Below are 23111 nucleotides of genomic sequence, written 5' to 3'. Positions count from 1 at the left end.
AACATTACCTACTGCATTTAAAATAGTTTGCATAAGACATTTATCGTCACCAATGGCACATAGAGGCAAATCAAGAGCCATGACTAAAGTTATTGAACACTTGTTTAAGGATGCAATGGGCTTTATCAAATTAACAACACACAATTTCTTGACCAACAAAATCAATAGACCACACTGCTTATTGCTTCTCTATGAATGGTATAATGGGGCAAGATTATATAAAATTCTATCATCACATATTATAGGAAAAATCAGGTAATTTCACCTCTCTAAATACCTCATGAAGATTGAAGATCCTAATTTCTGAGTGCCTGCTACAATCTTCAAGTCTACAAAGATATAAAAAATCATAAGTGTTACCAAAAGGTTACTATTCTTTAGTACCATATCAATCATTGGTCTCTTTCGTTAGATTAAAGGACCCAATAAAGGTGACAAGAAAGAGACAAGAATCATGAGTAAGAATGAGAGGAAACCAAAAAAAAAAATCTTTATGTAGAAGGTTTTGAGAGAATTTTGGTGAGAGGAAGAAACCTCTTTACATGTAAGAGAGTAAGAAAATACAGATGAGATAGAGAGAGTTGGTGAGCATACACAGTGGAAGAGAGAGAAGAGGTAGAGAGAAAAACAAATAGTCTACTGAATTAGCCACGTCAATAAGAAACTCATAAACTGACCATTATAAGTAATATGGGGTTTTATGTTACTTTTGCTATTGTTTAGCAGGTTTTAAGTTAAAAATTAAAATTGATGTACATTATTGTTATCAACCCCAAAATTCATATACTATGACTGAAATTTACCCCATAAAATTTATAATTGGTAAACTGCTTGGAACGAGTAAAAGGGTTTTTTTTTTTTTAAGCAATTCAAATTTTATTAAAAATAAATAAGGAAAAACTTAATATGGGCAAATATAACTAAATCTAGACTAATAGGCCTTTCTTAAAAACACTAAACCTAGGAGTTTAGTGTTATTTAAATTAAGATTGAGAGAGTTTTATATTGCAAACTAAAACCTAGAGATAGTGTTATTACAACACTCTAAATTCAGAAATAGAAGGTAAAATTTATCTAAAAATATCATGTCATAAATTTGCTTTCGAGAAAAAATGATGACGAATAGTTCTACATTATTTTGAGATGACATGTATCACTCAAGGCAATAAACCTCAATCAATTGCAATTAGAAATAATTAATTAAACAATTAATTCGATTTACTTCTTTAATATGAAATGACTTCAAGTCAACTGGCATTTAGCGAACAATTAAAACGCTAATAATTCATTCTAAATTCAACCCTTTCACTAAATATCTTTAAATTTTGTACTTATTTTTATAGTATAAAAGTGTTTTCCTTCACCAAAACTCTGAATATACGCCATTGAATTACGCCATATGACAATGAAACTGGGCAAGTAATTAATTAGTTTATTTATTAAATATCCCCATAAATCCAAAGAGCAAAGTCTTATAATATGTAGCATTATTAATTTGTCAAACTTATTCATATAGAAAAATCAAAATTGGGGGCAAAGGAGAATTTTCTATAGTAAAATTGCCTGGAAATTGCAATCTAATAATTGACATTGGATTGATGGCAATGATCTCATTTCTAATGAGGTCATACTCAAGTAATTTACCTAGCAAGTACACCTTCAGTCTCCCCCTATTATTAATTATTAATTATTGGGTTTGTTGGATTGTACGCGTAAGAGAATTATGACGCATCCTCCAATCGACCGCCACACCCAGTACGCGTTTGCCAAAACCACATATAATAGTCCAGAAAAAATGACCAGCTGTGTATCCTTAGCCAGAAAGAAATTTTCTTAATTACTAAGATTAATGCGATTAATATGATTTATATACTTTTGTAGACAATAATAATAATAATAAAAAGAAACCCGAATTTTCAAAATTATTAATCTTCAAGATAATTATTTAAAATATTAAACATGCGGTTGATGAAAAAGAAAGGATTAACATGCTTGAAGCCTAGTTTGGATTCCACCACAGACATTCAAATGAAAGGATCTATGTATTTCTTGCAAGGGTAGCCTTCCATTCTGACTTGGAAGCAGCTGCTATGCACTTTCTGTCGAATCTTTGGTGCAAGTTCTGTCGCTTAGAAGCAAATTGAAAGAAGAGAAAAGAAAAGGTCAGTGGAGACTATTCACTATTTTATTCTTTCTTATCCCCTCTCTTGTACTTAACTCCCAAGGTACAACCGAAATTAAGAAAACAAAAAATGTTGCTCGTCTATCAGCTCTATATATAGCCACTTTCTTCACGTATTGTTCTTCATCACATCATAAACTCCAAGAAAGCAAAACCCTCCTTAGTGTTCTCAAGCTATTTCAAGATGACGGTAATTAAATTCTCTCTTTCTTTAGTTTCCTTGTCTTGGTGTGTACATTAATTTGCTATTGCGTGCTTTGTTCATTAATTAATGTCCATATATGGCAAGCGTTCTGCATGTTATTGTCTGCCACTTTTTGATGTCAAACTTCAGTATTTGGAGTATAATAGTAACATGAACTTCTTGTTCTTGCTTTGCAGATCACAGAGATGAGAGTTCATATGGATTGTGCTGGCTGTGAAGCCAAAATTAAGAAGGCTCTTCAAAAACTAAATGGTACTTAACATATTTATTTACCATGCATGTCTCCCATTTAGTATTTACTTGTCCTCAGAAATCTCAAAGCCTTCCTTCTTCCTTTCCATGTTAAAATCTATATATATGGGGCTTCGATTAATGATTAATTAATTAACTTCATTTTTGTGTGTTTTCTCAGGAGTAGATGACATAGACATAGACATGGCCTTGCAAAAAGTGACAGTGATGGGTTGGGCAGACCAGAAGAAGGTTCTTAAAGCAGTGAGGAAAACAGGAAGAAGAGCTGAGCTATGGCCATACCCTTATAATCCTGAATATTATAATTTCAACCAGCAGTACTATTATCAGCAGCAACAAGAAACCCAACCTGCTGAAGTAATCACCTATTATGCACCTCAGTACTCCACCTCCTCATACAACTATCGCAGGCATGGCTACAGTAATGAGGACTATGGCTATTATCAAACGCCACCTTATTCAATTGTTGACGAAAAGGCTAGTGCCATGTTCAGTGATGAAAATCCTCATGCTTGCTCCATAATGTAATATGGTTGGTGAAGTTGTTTCAGTGGAATTGGAACCAGTCCAAAGGGATATGTGAATCCATTGTATATAGCTAAGATATCAAACGCAAGTGTTTTTGTGGATCTACAGGATATGTATGTACTCTATATAGTCTAAATTGTGAAATTCTTGACCTTAAGAAATTTCTTTACAAGATTCAGCTCCAGCCATTCAAAGGTATCGATGTAACTTATGAGAATTCATTGTGTTTTAAAAATTGAAAAACTTATCGTATGTAATAATCCCTTGACAAAGGCCGGCATATTATGATCTGTTTTCCATAAAATTATAAGCTAAAAGAATGAAATATTATGAGAAATTGTCTCTTCTTATGTTGGATTTGCAAAGATATGCAAAGTCAAAAGAGATTATTATATATTCAATTCTTTAATTGTTGGGGTTGTCAATAAATTTAATTTCCTTGAGAAAAGATTCATGAAAAGTTAATAAATCAACAAAAATAAATGTTCTCAATGCAAAATTTTTCAAGCAGTATTGTTTAATTGTTCATAGCGAAGGAGGCCAAGAAAAGTGACAATAATTGATGGCAGAATTTCAATTATTATATTCTACATGCGGATGATTTTTTTTTTTTTTTTTACACTATAAAATAAATATTGGATAAGTGAATTATTGCTCAATAATATTATAAATGAGCTCTACATTAATAATATTAGCACTTCAATCATTTTTTTTTAAAGGCACTTAAATAAGAATTTAATAAGTAAATAAAAAAAAAAGCCAAAGGAAAATATGGAAAGAAAAAATCAGACCTTTTCCCTCTAATTATGAAAATATACCCACCACCAATTTGCTATTACTTGCTCATCCTTTTAATCCTGTTTTATGCATCTTCAGAACTGCAAATTCTTGTGCAAGCTGGGTGGCTTCTAATGCTCGAAAAGTTTACCTGTTGCCTGGATTTCAAATCCTGCAAGTAGTTTAAGTCCTCTCTTACAAGAGGATATGTTGTAATTTACCTTTCATGATTGAATTCATTTTCTGATAAAAAAAAAATAATAATTCTTATCTATATTTGGTGCAGTGGTGAAATTAAATTATGAGGGGTCATATATAAAGTTATAAATATAACATATTTTTATACGTGTGTGGCTACTAAACATATTTATAAAAAAAATATAAAAATTATATAGCATATAATTTACAGTAAATTAATTTATGTATAATTAAAAAAATGATATAATTATCAATACTTTAAAATGTATAATAATAATGAATAAAAGTCGATTTTAATTGTTTTCTCATAAATCTAATTTATTAAATAATTACTTTATTATAAAATTTAAGAAAACTAAAAGATTCTCTACAGTTTGAATAGAAAATTATTAAAACTTAATAACAAATAATTATGTACAAGATATTATAATAGGATAATAATTGTAATAAATTATATTAAATTACACTTAAATTTTTTATATCGAATACATTAATCTAATTTTTAGTTATAGGTATTTAAAAACAAAAAATTTTTATTTTTTTGATAAAATCTAATAGGAGGTGTTGGGCTTGGAGCCATGGCTTCCTTTAGCCCAATATAACTTCGCCTCTATTTGGTATATATATTCGTTTAATCAATAACTATTATTTTAATTAAAATATGATAAATTTTATGTGAAATTATATTGTAAATTTTTATTAATCAGGTTTATATGCCAGTAATTTCCATTTAATTGACCCTTTTATTTGTGATTCTTAAATCTCATTGGCTGCTGACGCCTTTCCTCAGAAGGAAAAAATAGTGCTTTTTACAGAAATAAAATGTAATATATATATATATATATATATATATATAATTTTTTTTTGAAGTTGAAATTTAAAATTGACCTCATAAAATTAAGTTAATTTGACTTATTAATACATTTAAAAATTTATCTTGTATCATAATTTATAATTCATTCGGTTTAATGATTTATCAAATGATACTGACATAAATATTCATTACTTTAAAATTTAATATATTTTTTTAATTTAAAATTTTAAATCTTTATTTTCTTTTTTTTTATCATTTTATTTCTTTCAAAATTGCAATATTTTTATTTTTACTTTTTTTGTTATCCTTTAATTGGTATATATAAACTAATTTAAAATATAATACAAATTATTTATCAAAATTTAAAATTCAAAATTAAATCTTATTTATATCCATTACTTTTAAATAATTTATTTATTAATACTAAAAAATAAATTTATTTCTCATTTCTCTTAAATATTGAGTATATAATTTATTAAAATCTCTCATTTTTTACCTATTTATAATAATAATTTAATTATTTTATATTTTAAATTTGTATAATTATTTTTAATTATTTATTATATTTATGTTTATAATAATAAATTATTTTTAAATTTTTTTGTTGCATACATAATTATAGATTATACTTTAAAAAATAAATATTCTTATAAAAGATATAGAGTTTAAAAATTAAAAGATTAAAACAAAGAGGTATGCCATTAATCATGTAACCTTTCAGTGATTTATATAAAAAAATACAAGATATTTTATAAAAAAAAAAAATGGTAAACAATGAAGATTTGAAAATTGTTGATAAGTATAAAAAATTCAAAATTAGAAGAATAAACTTAAGATTTAAAAAAAAAAAAGAAGAATCAAATGTAAATCATAAATTAAGAAATTATTTAAATTTTATTATTATTATTATTATTTGAATATTATTATAATATTTAATATTATAATTATTATAAATAAATTATTTTTAATAATATATGATCTTTTTTATACGTCATTATATTATAAAAATATTATATTATTATATTTTTATAGAGAAATATTTAAAAAAAATTAATAATCATTTTAGAAATAAAAATTAAATTTAATTTTAATAAGAATATAATTATTCAAAAATTTTAATAAAAATTTTAGTTGTATTTAATATAATTAACTAAAAATAAAATTTTATAGTATAATTTTAAAATTTAGAATTTTATAAAAATAAATATTAATTTATATATTAAAATAAAAAATAAATAAATTATGTAAAATTACTAGTTTTTTCCTTAATTCTAAAAGTGAATTTCATAGCTGATGAAAAAAATTGGATACACTCAATAGTTCCTCCCCTCCTTTCCTTGGTCTTTACCCTCATAGACTTAGTTTTTTTTTATTTAAAAATGAAAGCCTCATAAACACATGTCGTTCGCAAGTCATTCTTAGAATTTTTATCATTTTCTCTATATGCACTTTTTTGTTTTTGGGAAATTTAGATCTACAGTACTATAATATATATTATCTAAAATTTTTAAAATTTAATTTAAAATTATTTAAAATGACGAAAAAAAATTTATACAGTCAATTTTAAATTTTTAAAATAAAAATTGAATTGATTTGAGAGGAAATTCAGATATCCATTTTATGCTGGCGCAAACAAAGCGGCAGGAGGTGACTTATTGATGGTGGGCAACTGTACGAATCTTTTAAGGATGGGCTTCTTCTCGGGAATCTTCATCTGATATTTAATCGTCATCAACAAGGATAAACGAGATGTTATGGGTACGACGCTGACTTAGCATCGAAAACCGCAACGTCAGGGAGCTTCGTTTCCTTCTCTCTCTCTGTTTATAAATAGATGGCACCGGCTTCTCTAATACAAGCTCGATGTGCGTATTCACCAAGATTTATTAATGGCTTAAGAAATGGAGCTTATGGAGGACCTGTCGGTTCCAGCTCTTATTCACCGTCCTCTTCTTCTTGTTCCTGCTGTTCGTCTCAGGAACTAAATTTCTCTTCTGGTAATTTTTTCCTTTTCTTCTCTTTGGGAATTTATCATTTGTTTTTGGCATTGTATTTGTGTTGTTCGTTGATGAGAGCTTTATCTTTTGGAGAGAATTTTGTGAACAAGGAGCTTTTTTTTTTTTAAATTTAATTCTCGTGAATAGCTCTGGGAATCAGATTACAGTGCATGTATTTCTAATTTTACGGTAGTTCTTTTGGGATATTTGAAAATGCTAATTTCATTAACAAAGGTCAGTTTTAGGTTTTGAATATGGCAGATTCAGTTGAAGTAAGAAGATAAAGGTTGTTTGTTTCATGGCTAATTTCTTAGCAACTTTCAAGTTTTAAACTTTGGAGATTTATGTGCTGTGGGGAGAGAAACAGACAGGTTGGGGAAAAGTAACTTCCAGGATTGAGATAGTTGGCAATCTCACCTAGGGAAACGCTTTCAACTTATATTGCTTTTTTGTGTGTTTCCTCTTTGCTCTGTCTCTTGATTACGACCTTCTTGTAGATTCTTACGTCATTGAATCTACTTAACTAATTCTGAAGTAAATCCATAGTAAGTGCACCACTTCGCATGAGTTAATCCGATATTTAGATGTTTAATTTTGAACCTTGTGCATTATGCACTTCCATGCGCATATATATAGATGATTGTGATTGAACTCCCAGTTGTTCATAAATTTGTTAGTCTTGAGTTAGATTATAGGAAAATCAATCAGATTTTGACCTGATTGGAACTGAACATATAGGTTTTTTAGAAGTTCTAGGAACTCAATTCTAGGAATCTTAAATACATGTTCAAAGAACGTGTTAAAATATTAGCCCTTTTCAGAAAAATCTTTAAGTAGAGCTTTTACGATTTTATTTCTTCCTATGGACTGCCCAACACAGAAACAGAGCCATCTTTGTAAATTTATGCCAATGGTAAGATTGAACGGATCCAGTCCGTGAAATGGATCAATCTGAGATTAACTATAGGTTTAGAAAAGCTAAAGTGCCAAAAGGACTCAGGATGGTACCAACTTAAACCCATAATACATTTAATAGTTTTGCACATTTATATTCTTTCTGACCAATCTGTGCCACAGTTTTCTGAAACATAATGGCATGTATCAAAAGGTTCAAGAAAGAAAGGAGATATAAATCTCAGTTAATAGATCTCTCTAACAACAAGAAGATTAAGAAAATTAGAGGATCACATAAGATTATAAGAATCTTGACATCATCTAAGCAGCTGGCAGAGCCACTTCTCATGACATACAAGCCAATACTATCTTGATATTTTAATGTGTTAGCAAGGCCTTTCTATGCTTCATATGTGAATCTTCTACGAAGTGTCTCTGTTATGTTGCCCTGGTTTTGACAACACATCTTACTTGCATAAAAATGTTTTATGACATGAGCCTGCATTGTCTCATCTTTTCATGCATGTTTTCGTTGTATGGTGTTTGTTATTTTTGTCAGATTAATATGCTTCATTTTTTTTTTTCGAAATTTATATATATGTAATATGCATGTATAAATCTCAACCATGCTTGAGGCATTATAAAATCTATTGCAGGTGTAAATAGCTATTGGAAAAATCAAGGCCTTAGAGCACAAGCTATGAATACTACAACTCAAGGAAATTTTGCATCACGCAAGGGAATTGTGAATGGGAATAATGAGCCTGATCATCTTCTTGTTCTTGTTCATGGCATCTTGGCTAGGTATTTTTCAATCAAATACAATTGACAGTGTAATATGTTTCCAAAATATCAACTATGGGGACGAAATAAATGATCATTTACATGCTTGGTATACCATGCAGTAAAGGTGTACTTTCACGTAAAATGAATCAATCACAATTCACAGCCCATATGGATTAGATGTACATCAGGATCAAGCAAAATCCAAAACCAACTGATCTGGCAGTTGCATCAATAAATCTTATTGGCCACACCCTTGAGTTTGAAGTCTCCAGAAAAGATGTCAACTAACAGTATCATTTCTTTTCGCATTTTTTTTCTCCATAATGATGTTGAACTGACCATCATTCTTCATAATGCAGCCCAAGTGACTGGACATATGTAGAAGCAGAGTTAAAAAAGCGTCTTGGAAGAAACTTTCTAATTTATGGTATGTTTCTCTCTAACTAATTAGATAAGAGGGCTTTGTACAAATAATTTGCCATTTCTTTATTTAATGTTTGCAGCAAGTGCATCCAACACCTACACTAAAACCTTTTCTGGGATTGATGGAGCTGGAAAGCGACTGGCAGATGAAGTGAGTCTTGAAATCACATGATTTTAGTTTTAACCGGGAGTTTGATTAGTTCTTGGATTTGCTGGGAATGGGTTGTGACATATTCAATGATATCTCTCCTTTTTTTTCCCCTGAATTTTATGTACAGGTTATGCAAGTTGTGAAGAAGACAGATAGTTTAAAAAGGATTTCCTTTTTAGCCCATTCTCTTGGTGGCTTATTTGCAAGATATGCTGTTGCTGTCCTTTATTCAGAGAATGCCTTAGGTACTGGTCAATCCAATAATCTTGTTGATTCTACACTTCCTAGGTCTGCAAGACGAGGTAAAATTGCAGGATTGGACCCAATCAATTTTGTTACCCTGGCAACTCCACATCTTGGAGTTAGAGGAAGAAAGCAGGTTTGTTTTGGAGGGTATTTCTAATTTCATTAATTATAGTACTATATTGGCAGTTTTCCAATATTGGTTCTGGTAATGGCTCCATTACATCACCATTTACTTCAAGCTTTTTTTTTTTTTTGTTCACTTCCCCATTGATATTTCACCTTTTGGTTAATGCAGAAGTGACATTTTCTTGCACTTCTGAATCTATCAATGGAGAAATTAAAGTAATGTTTACTTCCTGCCAGATATATTCTAAGAATACAAGTGAACTATTGCCTTGTAGGAAATTTAGGAGTTCAACATTTTTAATGATTGGTTGACTGTTTGAGTGTTGAATCTAGAGAATCTCTGTTTTAATAAGTTGGTATATTGTGTTCTTTGTTTTGCATTTGGTAACCCACTGGAAAGTCATAACAAATATAAAGAACTCATTCTTTACCAATTGACCATTTATCAGGGGAAAAAAAATCCTTAAATCAGTGTTCAGTGATGCAATAATAAATGTAATCATAAAATGAGACTTGTGCATGAAATGATAGGACAGATACTTGATGAGAAAATGACATACTGCTGCTGATTGTGTCTGGACAGCTGTATGGTCTTCTAGACAAATGCATCCAATTGAGTGCTGCATCTATTGAAAATGCTTATTGAAATTTAGAATTATGATAAAACCCTGTTAACTACCTTTGCCTTAGCAATTTCACTGTCAGTGAGAATTTCATCTGGAATAAGGTTTTGTGTTCTTATGCACCCAGAGGTCTTCATCACATTTTTCAGCATGTCCTATAAAATCTTAGGCTTGGTCACTGTCTACAGCATCTATGACATAAAGTTTGTTAAACAAAAGGCAATGATAGTTCATAATCTACAGCCTTACAGAGTTTAGGGTATGGAAATAGTTGGCTTCTGGGGCTTGTCCTGCGGGTAGCAGAATTCATCTACTGAATTATGCCGTGTCATTTCTTTGTATTAAAAATGTGGTTCAACTAGTATGAACAGACAAGTATTGTCAAGATTAGTTTGGATTCATTGTGCCAAGGATCACTAGTTAGATTCGAAGATTAGTCTGCTGCTGCTAGAGGCACTGAGAAACCAAGATATAATGCAATTGGCTAGCGTAGCATGGTGGTTTGGGTTACCATCACTTTCTGCAATGGGTTTAAGGCTGCAAAATTGGAGTCAACTAATGCTCCAACTATAATTGGGAATTGTAGCATCATCAGTTAGCAGGGAGAGAGAGAGAGAGAGAGAGAGGGGAGGGGGGGAGGACTTTCAAATAAAGTACCACTTGATTGATGGCAACCAGACTTCCTTAAGTGTAATAAGTTGTTTAATTTCAATTGCCTTGCATGGTTAAACTTTTATGGACCTCAATGCCATGAGGTTTGGCGAAGACCTAGTATCCACACATCACTCAAGTTTCATATCACAGCTTCCTAGGAAGGTTGTAGTATGATTTCTGTGTAGCATAGTAAATTAACAAGCCCTGAGGTTCTTTATATAAATGTGGAATTGTCCTATGAATTTTTTGATTTTATGAACATAAAAATTTAATGACTTGTGCATTCCTCTCTCTCTCTCTCTCTCTCTCTCTCTCCATCAGCTTCCATTTCTTTTGGGAATTCCATTTCTGGAGAAACTTGCTCCACCCATGGCTCCTATATTAGCAGGTCGAACTGGTAGTCAACTTTTTCTTACTGATGGTAAACCTGCCAAACCACCACTTCTTTTAAGAATGGCATCAGATTGTGAAGATGGAAAATTTATGTAAGTATCCACATTTTTATGGTTATTAGAGTCAACAATTGTTTTACAATAACAATGTCTTTTTTTTTTTCCTTTTATTTTGGTTACAGATCTGCCCTTGGTGCATTTAGATGTCGCACCATCTATGCAAATGTATCTTATGATCGTATCCTACTGCAGGCCACCTTTCCTGTCTTCACTCTTTAGCTAACTATGTTATTTTGTCTGCATTATTATTTTCTGCCTGCATTTGATCAGCTTCCTTGACGTTAACTAGATATGGTTGGCTGGCGTACATCCTCCATAAGGAGAGAGCAGGAACTTGTCAAGGTGAGCTTGATAATTTCTTGTACTTAGTATTTTTTATTCTGAGACTATCCATCATTGAATGAACCATCACTGGAGGTGGGAACACTCAATTGAGACCTGAAAAGGAAAATAGTTGAGAAAGTAGGCATATCAGTGAGCATTATTCTACTTAATACTTTATTACTTTTGAATCTTGTAAGCTCCAAGAGCAGCAAGAATGAGGCAGATGGTGAGTTTGAGGTCTTGTTTACTTGTACAAAACATTTTCTATTTTCATTTTCCAATTTTCTTCTCCATTTTCTAATTTTCCAGTTTTCTGTTTGGGAAATGGATTAAATATTTCTGTTTCCTTTTATTATATATTTTATTGAGATTTTATATTAAATAAGCACTATTAAATTAAAATTATTAATTATTTAGGTATACAACTCAACTAAGCCTTTATCCCAAAAATTTGGGGTCGGCTATATGGATTCGCTTTCTTCACTCTAAACGATTTTGGGTTAAATCTTCAGAAATTTGTAATGTTTCTAGGTCATGTTGTACTACTCTCCTCCAAGTCAATTTGGGTCAACCCTTTTTTTTCTTTCTATCCTCTAATTTAATGTGCTCTACTTGTCTAGCTGGAGCCTCCGTATGTCTACGCTTCACATGACCAAACCACCTCAATCTCCCTTCTCTCAACTTATCCTCAATTGGTACCACTCCTACTTTTTCTCTAATACTCTCATTACGGACTTTATCTAGTCTAGTATGGCCACTCATCCACCTTAACATTCTCATCTCTGCAACTCTTATCTTAGACGCATACGACTCCTTCAGTGCCCAACACTCACTACCATATAACATAGCCGGTCGTATGGCTGTACGGTAAAATTTTCCTTTCAACTTATTGGGAATCTTGCGATCACATAAAACTCCCGTGACACGTCTCCACTTCAACCATCCTGCTTTAATCCTATGACTAACATCCTCGTCACATCCCCCATCTACTTGAAGGACTGATCCGAGATATTTAAAGTGATTACTTTGGAACAGTACCACTCCATCCAAATTAACTCTTTCCCTATCACCAGTTTGGCCTTCACTGAACTTGCAATGCATGTATTCTGTCTTCGTTCTATTTAACTTAAAGCCCTTTGACTCTAGAGTACTTCTCCAAAGCTCTAGCTTTCTATTAACTCCTTCTCGCGTCTCATCTATCAAAATAATATCATCCACAAACATCATGCACCAAGAAATACTCTCTTGTATATGTTTCATCAATTTATCTAAAACTAATGTAAAAAGGTAAGGGCTTGTAGCTGATCTTTGGTGTAATCCAATTGAGATCGGAAAATCTCTTGTGTTCCCTCCCACTGTGCGCACAATAGTAGTTGCTCATTCATACATATCTTTCAACACTTGTATGTACCTAATAGATACCCTCTTTTGTTCTAACACACTCTATAGGACATCTCTTGGAACACTATCATAAACATTCTCTAAATCAATAAAAACCACATGTAGATCTTTCTTCACATCTCTATATTTCTCCATCAAGCTTCTAATGAGAAAGATCGCTTTCATAGTTGAACAATCGGACATGAAGCCAAATTGATTGAGAGAGATAGAAGTATCACGACGTAGTCGATGCTCCACAACTTTCTCCCACAACTTCATAGTATGGCTCATGAGTTTAATTCCCCTATAGTTCGAGCAACTCTGTATGTCTCCCTTATTTTTAAAAATAGGTACTAAAATACTCTTCCTCCATTCATCAGGCATTTTCTTTGAGTTTAGAATCTTATTAAATAATTTAGTTAACCATGTAATTCAGGTATGAATAATATAAATAATTTCATAGTATAGTCACATGAAAATATCTTTTTTTTTTCTTTAAATATAGTTTTTAAACTTAAAAACTATCATGGCAATTACTATAACTGTCTGATGTAATATATCAAAATTCATATAAAATTTATATATTAATAAGGAAGTTCTTAAAAAATAAATATATGAAGGATAGCATTTACTTACGTGATGTAGTATCCTCTTATTTGGAGAGAAAAAAAAAAAAAAGAGCTAATCTAACTAAAAAATTTATTATGATGTATATTTTATAGAAAAATGTGGCTGCTGGGGTTCAAAACCCAACAGCAAAAGCTAAAATGCATAGCCAATTTACCTACTTCACAAATGCTTAAGTAGGTATCATGTTTACACTACACGTAGAAAACAAAATGAAATAAGAAAGAAGAAGAAGAAGAAGAAGAAGATTTTGTTGATTGGCATTCCTTTTCTTAAGCCAAGAACTTCGTGAATAAAATGTTGAGAATCTTGTTGATTGGCATTCCTTTTCTTAAGCCAAGAACTTCGTGAATAAAATGTTTGTTATTCATGATACTAACTTTTTTTGCATCATCAATATTTGTTAACTGGCAGCCTCCTCGGCGATCTTTGGATGGTTACAAGCATGTCGTAGATGTTGAGTATTGTCCACCAATCTCTTCTGATGGCCCTCATTTTCCTCCAGAAGCGGCTAAAGCAAAGGAGGCAGCACAAAATGAACCCAGTGTGCAAAACACGGTGGAGTATCAGGAAATTGTGGAAGGTAAAATTCTATAGCAATGGAATTAATGCTTTGATGATCATGGAATAAACAAAGAGTAATGACCACTCACTGTTTGTTAACAGAGGAAATGATACATGGCTTACAGCAGTTGGGATGGAAGAAAGTAGATGTCAGCTTCCACTCAGCATTTTGGCCTTTTTTCGCCCATAACAACATACATGTATTGGCTCAATTTTGATTGAACCTTTTTCCCCCATTAAGATGTGTTTCTCTTTTTCATTTCTTGATTGAACTTTTGTTCTAAATTCAGGTGAAAAATGAATGGCTTCACAATGCTGGTGCTGGTGTAATAGCTCATGTCGCAGACAGCTTAAAGCAGCAAGAATGCTCCTCCCTAATGACTGCTAGCTTGTAGCTATTAGGTACTAAAGAGTAAAGGCTTATTAGGTACCACGCGGCTAGTGCATTTGTAGTTGGAATATTTTAAATTATTACACTATAAATTTATAAAAAAAAAAAAATGGAATATATATATATATATATACATGTATATTTCTCTGTCTTTTATATATATATATATATATATACACCAATCGGGAAAAATATCACAAGCATTATATATGAACAAGAATCTCAAGCATAATAAAGAACAAGACATTAATATATCAAGAACATATTACTTCTTTCATTTATCAGTCACAATCGATACAATTAAGTTGGTTGTCCTTACATCACTTGTAGGCAGGGATAATATACAAGGAATAGCGAGACAAAAACTCATCATACCAGTGGGTGGCTATGCCGGTTGCTCCACGGTAGTCAACTAGTCACTCTTCCTAAAGAGCATTAGAAACATAATGGGGTGTGGTAGGAGGAAACATCACTATTCTTAAGTCATCACACCCTTAATATTACATAATAAAATTAAATACAAAATATTCCTTTTAATACCTGAAAATTACAATTTACTTCTTAAACTTTTAGTCCCATAATATTCTCCCACATTCAAATGGTCGACGTTCTCATCGCTTATGCCAACCCTTTCATGCATTGTTCTTGTGGTTTTTGTAGAATACGCATTGTAATACTTTTTATATACCCTTTCATGCATTGTATTTGTGGTTGTTGAAGAATACGAGATGGAATATATATAGGGATGTCTAAATTTAAAAAAAAAATTTAAATAAGCCTTTATACTTTCATTTGGAGGTAAATAAGTTCAAAATTAATTTTAAATACAAAACTTTTTGATTTAAGTCAAATATATTTTTTGATAAAAAAATAAAATAATAATTTTTCATTTTTTTAAATAAATATTAATTTTAATATTTTTAAATATTAAAATTTATTTAGTTTTTAATTAAAATTAAAAAAAAAAATTGAGAACACCTGCCCTTAAAATCACAATCCAGAATTCCTTCAAATCTTTCCCCACGCAATTCTTCTTCTTCTTCTTCTTTCCGAGTCCGAATTCTGTCCTTCATTTCATTTGCTTATTCTAATTCACACATAAAATCATTTAGAATCGACGAACGTAGTGCGAATAAACTCAGCAGATGTAGGACAGACAGTGTCGTGCTCCACCCCTTTTCTCTGTGGAGTCCTTTATAGGGACTGCAAATGAATCTAGCAGATCTGGACCTTTTTCTTTATTTTTTAAGTATTTGTTTCTTTTCACTTCGGTTATGGATGAATGTATTCATAGGCTTATAATAATTAATCTTTCTTAAACACATAAGAATGTGTCCCTTCCTTAAACTTCTTATTACGTGCGTGTTTATCTTTGTAAAACAATATTTTTTTTTTCTGTTTTCAATTATATTTAAGTATTGCACTTTGTACATCATTCTCATCTGCAAAGTTTTCATTGGACAAATCCTTGATGATTGACAACACCGGCAAAGCTGGGTTTGTTATTATTGTTCTTGAAATTTTTAATTTTTTGATAAAAATAATAAATAATTTTTAATATTTAAAAATTACAAAAATTATTATTAAAAGCAATATTTTATTATGTAAGGAGTTGTGTGTTTATTTGGGTAAAAACTCAATTTAGTTTTTGATTTATTTTATTTTATTTTTATTTTTTAGCAGAGAGGACAACATTAAAAGAATAATGCTAATAACAAAATCCTATCTCCATTAGTAGGGCTTATTTTATAGGAAGAAAAACTGAGAAAATAAAAGTAAGCAAAATTATGAGGAAAATATATTTTTTATGATTTTTTTCATATAGAAATAAAAAAAAGAAAGTGGTTTATTTATTTTTTATGTTTTCATAGAAAGAAAGGTAATAAGGTAAAATTATTATATTTTTACTAAATTTATATTAAATAAATAAAATTATATTAAAAAATAACTATTAAAAATAAAAAATGACATAAAAAGAAAATAAAAATTAACATTATTTTTCACTTTTTCTTATTAATTTAAGTGCAAAACAAAATAATTTTCTTATTTCCAATCCCTTATTCTCGTTATAAAACAAGCAAAATTAAGTCTTTTTTAACTTTTTTTTTTTAAATAACAATAAAGGCATCATGTAAACGATACCGTTGCATCGTAGCAATGGGTCATCCGCGTCCTAACCGCGCGCATCGCCCGGAAAATTTAGCCGGCCTGTTTTGTCGAGTCGTGTCGCCGCGTCTCTATTTTCTCTCTTCATGTGTTAGTTTTTTTGCTTCGCTTTCCTTCTAGATAGAGAAAGTGTTAGAGCGAGAAACTGAGTGAATCTACCAATAATCAATGGCTTCCTCCAATGAACGAGAGAACCTTGTCTTCATCGCCAAGCTCGCTGAGCAAGCCGAACGCTATGACGGTTACTCTCTCTCTCTCTCTCTCTCTCTCTCTGTTTGTTTGGTCACTGAGAAAACTAAAGAAAGAAAAAATGAGAGTAGAACATTGATGGTCCTTGTTAGAAATAATTGGTTCTAAATCATTTTTGAAATTCCTGCAATAATAATAAAAACGTGAAATTAAAAACTTGGAGCATGGCGATTGCACTTTCGATTAATTGAGGTGTGAACAAATTTCCAGCAAGTGAAATTCCAACAATAATTTTGGATTTTTCTTTTTCTTTTGTTTTCTTCTTCAATCAATGTAGAAATGGTGGATACCATGAAGAAAGTAGCTAAACTCGATGTAGAATTGACAGTAGAGGAAAGAAACCTACTCTCTGTGGGGTACAAGAACGTGATAAGTGCGCGTAGAGCGTCATGGAGGATCTTATCATCGATTGAACAAAAGGTGGAAGCTAAGGGAAATGACCAAAATGTGAAGCGGATCAAAGGGTATAGACAGAAGGTTGAATCGGAGCTTTCAAGTATTTGCACTGATATAATGACTCTGATTGATGAGCATCTCGTCCCTTCGTCTTCTGGTGCAGAATCCACCGTGTTTTATTATAAGATGTGGGTTCCCTTTTTTTTTCTTCTTCTATTCCTATTGTTGGTTTGGAGTTCTATGATGTTTTATTTAGTGGTTCTTATTGTTTAAGGCATTATTTACTGGAAAATGCAGAATCCATGTTCTTTGAGGTTGTTATGCTTTCAATTTCGTGTAATGCTAGCTGTTTTTATTTTTACATCCTTTTCCCCGTAATTTGTTTGACGGGATTTGTGGTTTTGATAATTTTGAGTTTTTTTGCTGTGAAATGGAATTGTTTTCACTTTCCCCTTGTATAGATCTTCGTGGCTTTTGCTTTGTTTCAAATTATTGATATGGAAGAGTTTTTTTTTTTTTTTTTTTTTTTGGTGAGCGTTATAGTTATGTTTTCATTTGGTGATACTAGAATTGGAGATTTTAGGGGGGTTTTGATATATTATGGCCGGTTGCAGGAAAGGAGATTATTATCGGTATTGGGCAGAGTTCAAGACGGGGGATGAGAAAAAAGAAGTTGCTGACCAATCAATGAAGGCATATCAGGTTATTTATGTTCCATGCTGTTTATTATTATTATTATTATTATTATTATTATTATTTGCCAAAAGAAGGAAAAATTAGACAATGAAACCGATGAATGTACAATAATTACCGTTGATTGTGGGGGGTTCCACTATAATCGATTATTATGATTAAATTGTTATATGTACGATTGTTGTACCAAATAAAAATTCCAAAAGAAGAGCTGGAAAATGAAGGAAATCGAGATGCTGAATTCATTGGTATTAATGAATGACACTCAGATCAGCTCAAATGATACTTATTGGTTTAATTGGGTTTGAGGGATGAAATTTGAAATGAAAAGCAACATGCTTGGATTTTATCTTTTCTTTTCTTTCTCATCCATCATTTCCAGAGACCAAATAGAGGAGTTTAATTTACAATTTTGGGGCCTTTCCATAGGTAGAAGTGGAAGTATTTTTCTTTCTTTGAAATTTTTCTGAATAAAATTTTTAAAAAATAATTTCATTATTGTTATTGCCCTATAGTATGTGAATGAATCTATTCTAGTTAGGGGTGACAATACAGGTTGATGGTTGATGGGTCGTGTTCGTGTCGTGTGTTGACACGACATGAATATGATTAACATTGATAGTAACATGACACGAATAATAAATCGTATCAAAAATTTAAACACGAACACGAACTTTCTATTATACAGGTTACACGATACGATACCATTAATGTTAAATTGTATTAGGTGTATTCAATACGACACTAACCATTTAACACGAAATAACCTAATTAACACGGTTTGAGACGACTTAACCCATTTAATACGCTATATAAGTGGGTTCATGGGTAATAGTGGGTCAAATGGGTTAGTGGGTCACAAGTCACCAATATATTAAATCGTATCATAAACGTGTTAAGTCGGGTTAGCGGGTTAACTCGTGACACGATACAATTATAATAATGGGTGACACGAATTTAACGCGAACACGAATAAGCCTAACCCAAACCCTATATTTTCGTGTCTTGTCTAAAATTGCCACCCCTAATTCTAGTATTGCTTGACAAGGTTGTCAGGCACTGCAACTTCATGATTGGTATGACCAGCATGGGCATGATTTAGCTTTCACCCTTTAGTTTATACTTCATGATGATAAATTTAATTTTCTAGAGAACTATTAGATTGTGAACCAAATCTGACCTGTTATTATGTGAGGACTGTGGGTGCATTACTAGTAGCCGAGGATATGCAACGTCCAGTACATTGTGTGCGCGTGTGTTTTAAGTTAATGCTTTTTGGGAGCTGCATATTAGCATGCGCCAGATTTTGTTCTTGTTTTCTTCATTTACTCCCTTCCTGGCCTTTTATCTACTTTCCCTATTACTGCTGGCAATGAACTTTAATAATGCTTGAACTGAATTTGCTTTGTGGATGATGAGAAAAGTCAACAAGATTTTCATATGATCAGGTATTTTAAAGTGCTGACAGGCTATGTCACTAGATGGGTTTTACTTTTTTCTATTGTACCTGTGGCTAAAATGTTGCTCTTTTTTGTGTTGTACAATGCTAAGATGGTTGTCTTATACTCAAAATTGTAGCTAGTAGGTTCAGTTATCCAATTTGTGACCAATCACTTGTTTTGTTTGCAGACAGCTTCTAGTAAAGCAGAAGCAGAGTTACGTCCAACACATCCTGTCCGGCTAGGTTTGGCCTTGAACTACTCAGTTTTCTACTATGAAATCTTGAACTCCCCTGAAAGGTATGCATAATATTATCCTTGTTGGATTTATAGAATATCTCCTTTTGTTTTCTTAGTAAAAGATGTGGATCCTTTTCCATCATAATTTTTTCTCCAGGGCCTGTCACCTTGCCAAACAAGCTTTTGATGAAGCTATCTCTGAGCTGGATGCTTTGAGTGAGGAATCTTACAAAGATAGCACATTGATCATGCAGCTTTTGAGGGACAATCTCACCTTATGGACTTCTAACATCCCAGAGGATGGAGGTAAACTCATAAATCTCTACCAGAAAACACTTAGCCTAGACATTTTACTTATAGGCTTTACTTTGAAGGACAACTATGCCTTTTACCATCAACTTGAATAGCAATTTATTCAACTGGTTGGTTTTTCCTTTTTCACTCTGTTTGCTATTTTTTTGCTCTATCTTACAAATTAATGGTTTCTTCAATACTTGGAGAAGATAGCCAGTGGATGTCCAACTGATGATTGGAGAGTATGGCATAACTGTACATAATATAGGTGCGAATTCTAGTGTCAGACAAGCTAGCTTATAATCAAATTGCAACATTTTCTTCAGCAATATAGAAATCATTATTTACGTGCAGTCTGCAGCTTTGAATCTTGGGTAGGCTAGGACCAGTAGCTTGTGCTGCAAATTCTTTAAGAAATAATGTTCTGACACAATGCAGAAACAATATGGTACTTATTAACAACTAACAACAGTTAATGGTATTTGAATTCAATAGTATATTTAGTTATGGCCACCTACTCTTTAAGGGCACCATGTTTTTTTATGTATTTTTCAGTTTATAGGAGATAAATTCATGCTTCTCTCCTTTTTTTCCCCCCTCTTTTTTTTGGTTACTGGGGATTATCTTATTTGTTTTTCATGCATTTTGTAATTTATAATTTTCTGCTGCAGAAGAAGCTCAGAAGCACAACAGCACTGCTAAAGCTAATGGAGTCAACGATGCATAGGTTTGTTTCCTTATTTAGGCGGACTTTTATTTTGTTTATTTTGGAAAGGAGGGGTTTTGTGTGTGGGGGTGCAGGGCAGGTTTCAATCTCTGGCATGTGTTTATATGATTTATATAATACATGTATGATTTTATCCCTAAAACGTTTTGCAGTGAAACCAACAATGGCGCGGTAATTGTGGCGTGACGGGGGGAAATTCAAACTGCTTTAGGAATTATTCTTAAGTGCCAAGAAATTCAAGAACCAGCATTCAGTTTTTATCATTGTGATAATAGTTTGATGTTTGGATAGCCAGCTTTATTTGCATGTTATAGCCAGTTCTCTTCACTTGTGTTGACCAAATCTGAGAATTTGTAAATGTTGATTTAGGAGCCTTGTCTTTTGTTCCTATGTTGTTGCTGATACGATGACATGGGATTTCCACTGCCTACTGAAGTATGCAAAAGGCATTTCATATGCTATCCTTTTCTTGTCTCTCTTTAGTTTAACTCATGGCGATTCTCACTTTGCTACAGAAGTCAAGGTGATGCCTTGCACAGGAAAATAGCATTGCTAGTGCTTTACGCATGGCCAATCCTATTGGTTTCATGTAAAAAGAAGCTCTCTCCAAGTACGTTGAGATCCTCAGAGAAATGGGAATCACCCCAACTGGACTTGTGCATGAAACTCTCTCTTTAACCAAATAACGATGCGGTGTTCTTTGATTAATTGTTGATTAAGGAGTTTTGCTAACCTAACAGGTCCACCTTAGTTGATTTTTATTTTGGCTAATAATCCTTTTCAATGTAGATAGTCAGGTTTTTTTAGGTGTATTGACTAGGATATCTCCCATTCTATTTTGCAGTTGCAAGAAGATTAATTCTTCTCTAGCGTTGAATGTGCAAAGTGAGGCCTTATTATGATAAGTACGTAACTGTAAAAATTTGCGAGAATTTTGATTTTTATGAAGAGTTTGTTGCTTTGTTTCTGTGAATGTATTATCAGTTTGCCATGTCTTGCAAATTTATCACCACAGAATCAGTTGGGTCTTAGTGGTGGTTATCTTAGCATTAGATTCTTTCGTTTGCTAGTACAGGTTCAATGATGACAGTAGCGACTGTTTCTAGAACTGAATCATTCATTCTGCCCTTGGGAAGTTAGGGTCCATTGATGATGGGTTGAGGGTCAAAAGTCACATAATCAGTACCTAGACCAAATTAGACTTCAATTAAAAAAAGAAAGCCAAAATAATTTATTTTTAGATGTGTTAGTGATTTATCCATTTGGATTAGAATTGATTTCTTTATTTAAATCATTTTTTATAAAATGTATTTTTTTTTTATCAAAAGTACAGAGAGATTAAGAATTGATAGACTCGAACGTAAAACTTGTGATCCAAAAGAATTAAGTCGTGCCAGGCTTATAAAATGCGTTGATTACTGAATATGAAGGCTTGGGTTGGCTCATATTCAACAAGTACGATATACACCCATTAACCCCATTAAAAAAGAGTGACCCAACAAAATTAGACCCCAAAGAGAAATGTTAGTCGAAGCCCAAGATGCCGTTGAAATCCATATTTATCAAACAAAATTTTATTTATTCTTCAACAACTCAAGCACGCTTGTTAAATGTGTTTTACAACTTTCTAGCTTGGAGGCCATTTCATCATGGTATAAATGCCTGATTCTTGTTGCAAACATAAAGAAAAGAAAGAGAAAGAAAGGGAAGGATGGCATTTTGAAGTTAAGACTTAAAAGAGGCAGCCAATTTCTAACCAAATCAAAATCAAACAGTACTAAACTTTAGCTGTACATAGTTGCGAAAATTCCTTATTCCAAGAGCATGTAAAAGTAATCAACCAAATTCATTGCAGTGCAAGAATTGGCCGCTTTTCACTATTTGCAGCACTTGTTTACTATTTAAAAAAAAAATAGAAATGTGCTTTTGATCATAAAGCATAATGTAATCTTTTGGCATAATTTGTACTTTTTGAGCTTTTTTTTTTTCCTTTTTCTTTTTCCTTTCTAAAAGGAACGGTTCTGTATATTTTTCAACTTAAAAAATTGGACAAGTGGTCTCCCTTTTTTGCATTTCAATCAAATTCCAAAGTAATTTTCACACAAGGGGTTACTGCTGTGCTTCTCCATCAGAGAAAAAAAAAAATCTTCTGCCACTATTTGACCAACAATCAGCTGATTATTGCATGTGGTCTTTCAATTTTATGAATATCTTATAAAAATTATTAAATTTTAATTTTTTTTATAAAATTTATTTAATTTTAATTTAATTTTATAAAAGTCATTATAATTTAAAATTAAAAGCTTTCTAAGT

The 23111-nt window shown here is 31.8% G+C and overlaps 3 protein-coding genes across 5 annotated transcripts; all 3 read left to right on the top strand.

The window, feature by feature from the left end:
• Positions 1-2209: 2209 nt before the first annotated feature.
• LOC110634899 (heavy metal-associated isoprenylated plant protein 28) lies at positions 2210-3419 on the top strand. The gene is made up of 3 exons (XM_021784049.2): positions 2210-2372; positions 2564-2639; positions 2800-3419. Exons 1-3 carry the CDS (start codon positions 2367-2369, stop codon positions 3165-3167), a joined length of 450 nt encoding a protein of 149 aa, XP_021639741.2. The 5' UTR covers positions 2210-2366; the 3' UTR covers positions 3168-3419.
• A 3127-nt stretch (positions 3420-6546) lies between these two features.
• On the top strand, positions 6547-14733 carry LOC110634908 (putative lipase YDR444W). Its single transcript, XM_021784056.2, has 11 exons — positions 6547-6953; positions 8504-8651; positions 8993-9060; positions 9137-9207; positions 9335-9586; positions 11178-11341; positions 11431-11486; positions 11598-11650; positions 14054-14222; positions 14306-14403; positions 14494-14733. Exons 1-11 carry the CDS (start codon positions 6791-6793, stop codon positions 14596-14598), a joined length of 1347 nt encoding a protein of 448 aa, XP_021639748.2. The 5' UTR covers positions 6547-6790; the 3' UTR covers positions 14599-14733.
• A 1944-nt stretch (positions 14734-16677) lies between these two features.
• LOC110634909 (14-3-3-like protein B) lies at positions 16678-21259 on the top strand. 3 transcript variants are annotated; one of them, XR_009145995.1, is made up of 8 exons: positions 16678-17001; positions 17287-17593; positions 18020-18107; positions 19728-19837; positions 19935-20083; positions 20281-20339; positions 20743-20798; positions 20951-21259. XR_009145995.1 is itself a non-coding variant. In XM_058140403.1 (7 exons), exons 1-6 carry the CDS (start codon positions 16929-16931, stop codon positions 20796-20798), a joined length of 783 nt encoding a protein of 260 aa, XP_057996386.1. In that variant the 5' UTR covers positions 16683-16928; the 3' UTR covers positions 20951-21259. The 3 variants fall into 3 exon arrangements, 2 of the variants coding, with proteins under 2 accessions (XP_057996386.1, XP_057996387.1); XM_058140403.1 differs by lacking the exon at positions 20281-20339 and having other exon boundaries at positions 16683-17001; XM_058140404.1 differs by lacking the exon at positions 20281-20339 and having other exon boundaries at positions 16684-16850.
• Positions 21260-23111: the final 1852 nt, after the last annotated feature.

Source organism: Hevea brasiliensis, chromosome 18 (genome assembly GCF_030052815.1).
Source record: "Hevea brasiliensis isolate MT/VB/25A 57/8 chromosome 18, ASM3005281v1, whole genome shotgun sequence".
Classification (NCBI taxonomy): domain Eukaryota; kingdom Viridiplantae; phylum Streptophyta; class Magnoliopsida; order Malpighiales; family Euphorbiaceae; genus Hevea; species Hevea brasiliensis.
Note: the sequence above shows the minus strand (reverse complement) of the source record. Positions and strands in the feature narration are given on the sequence as shown.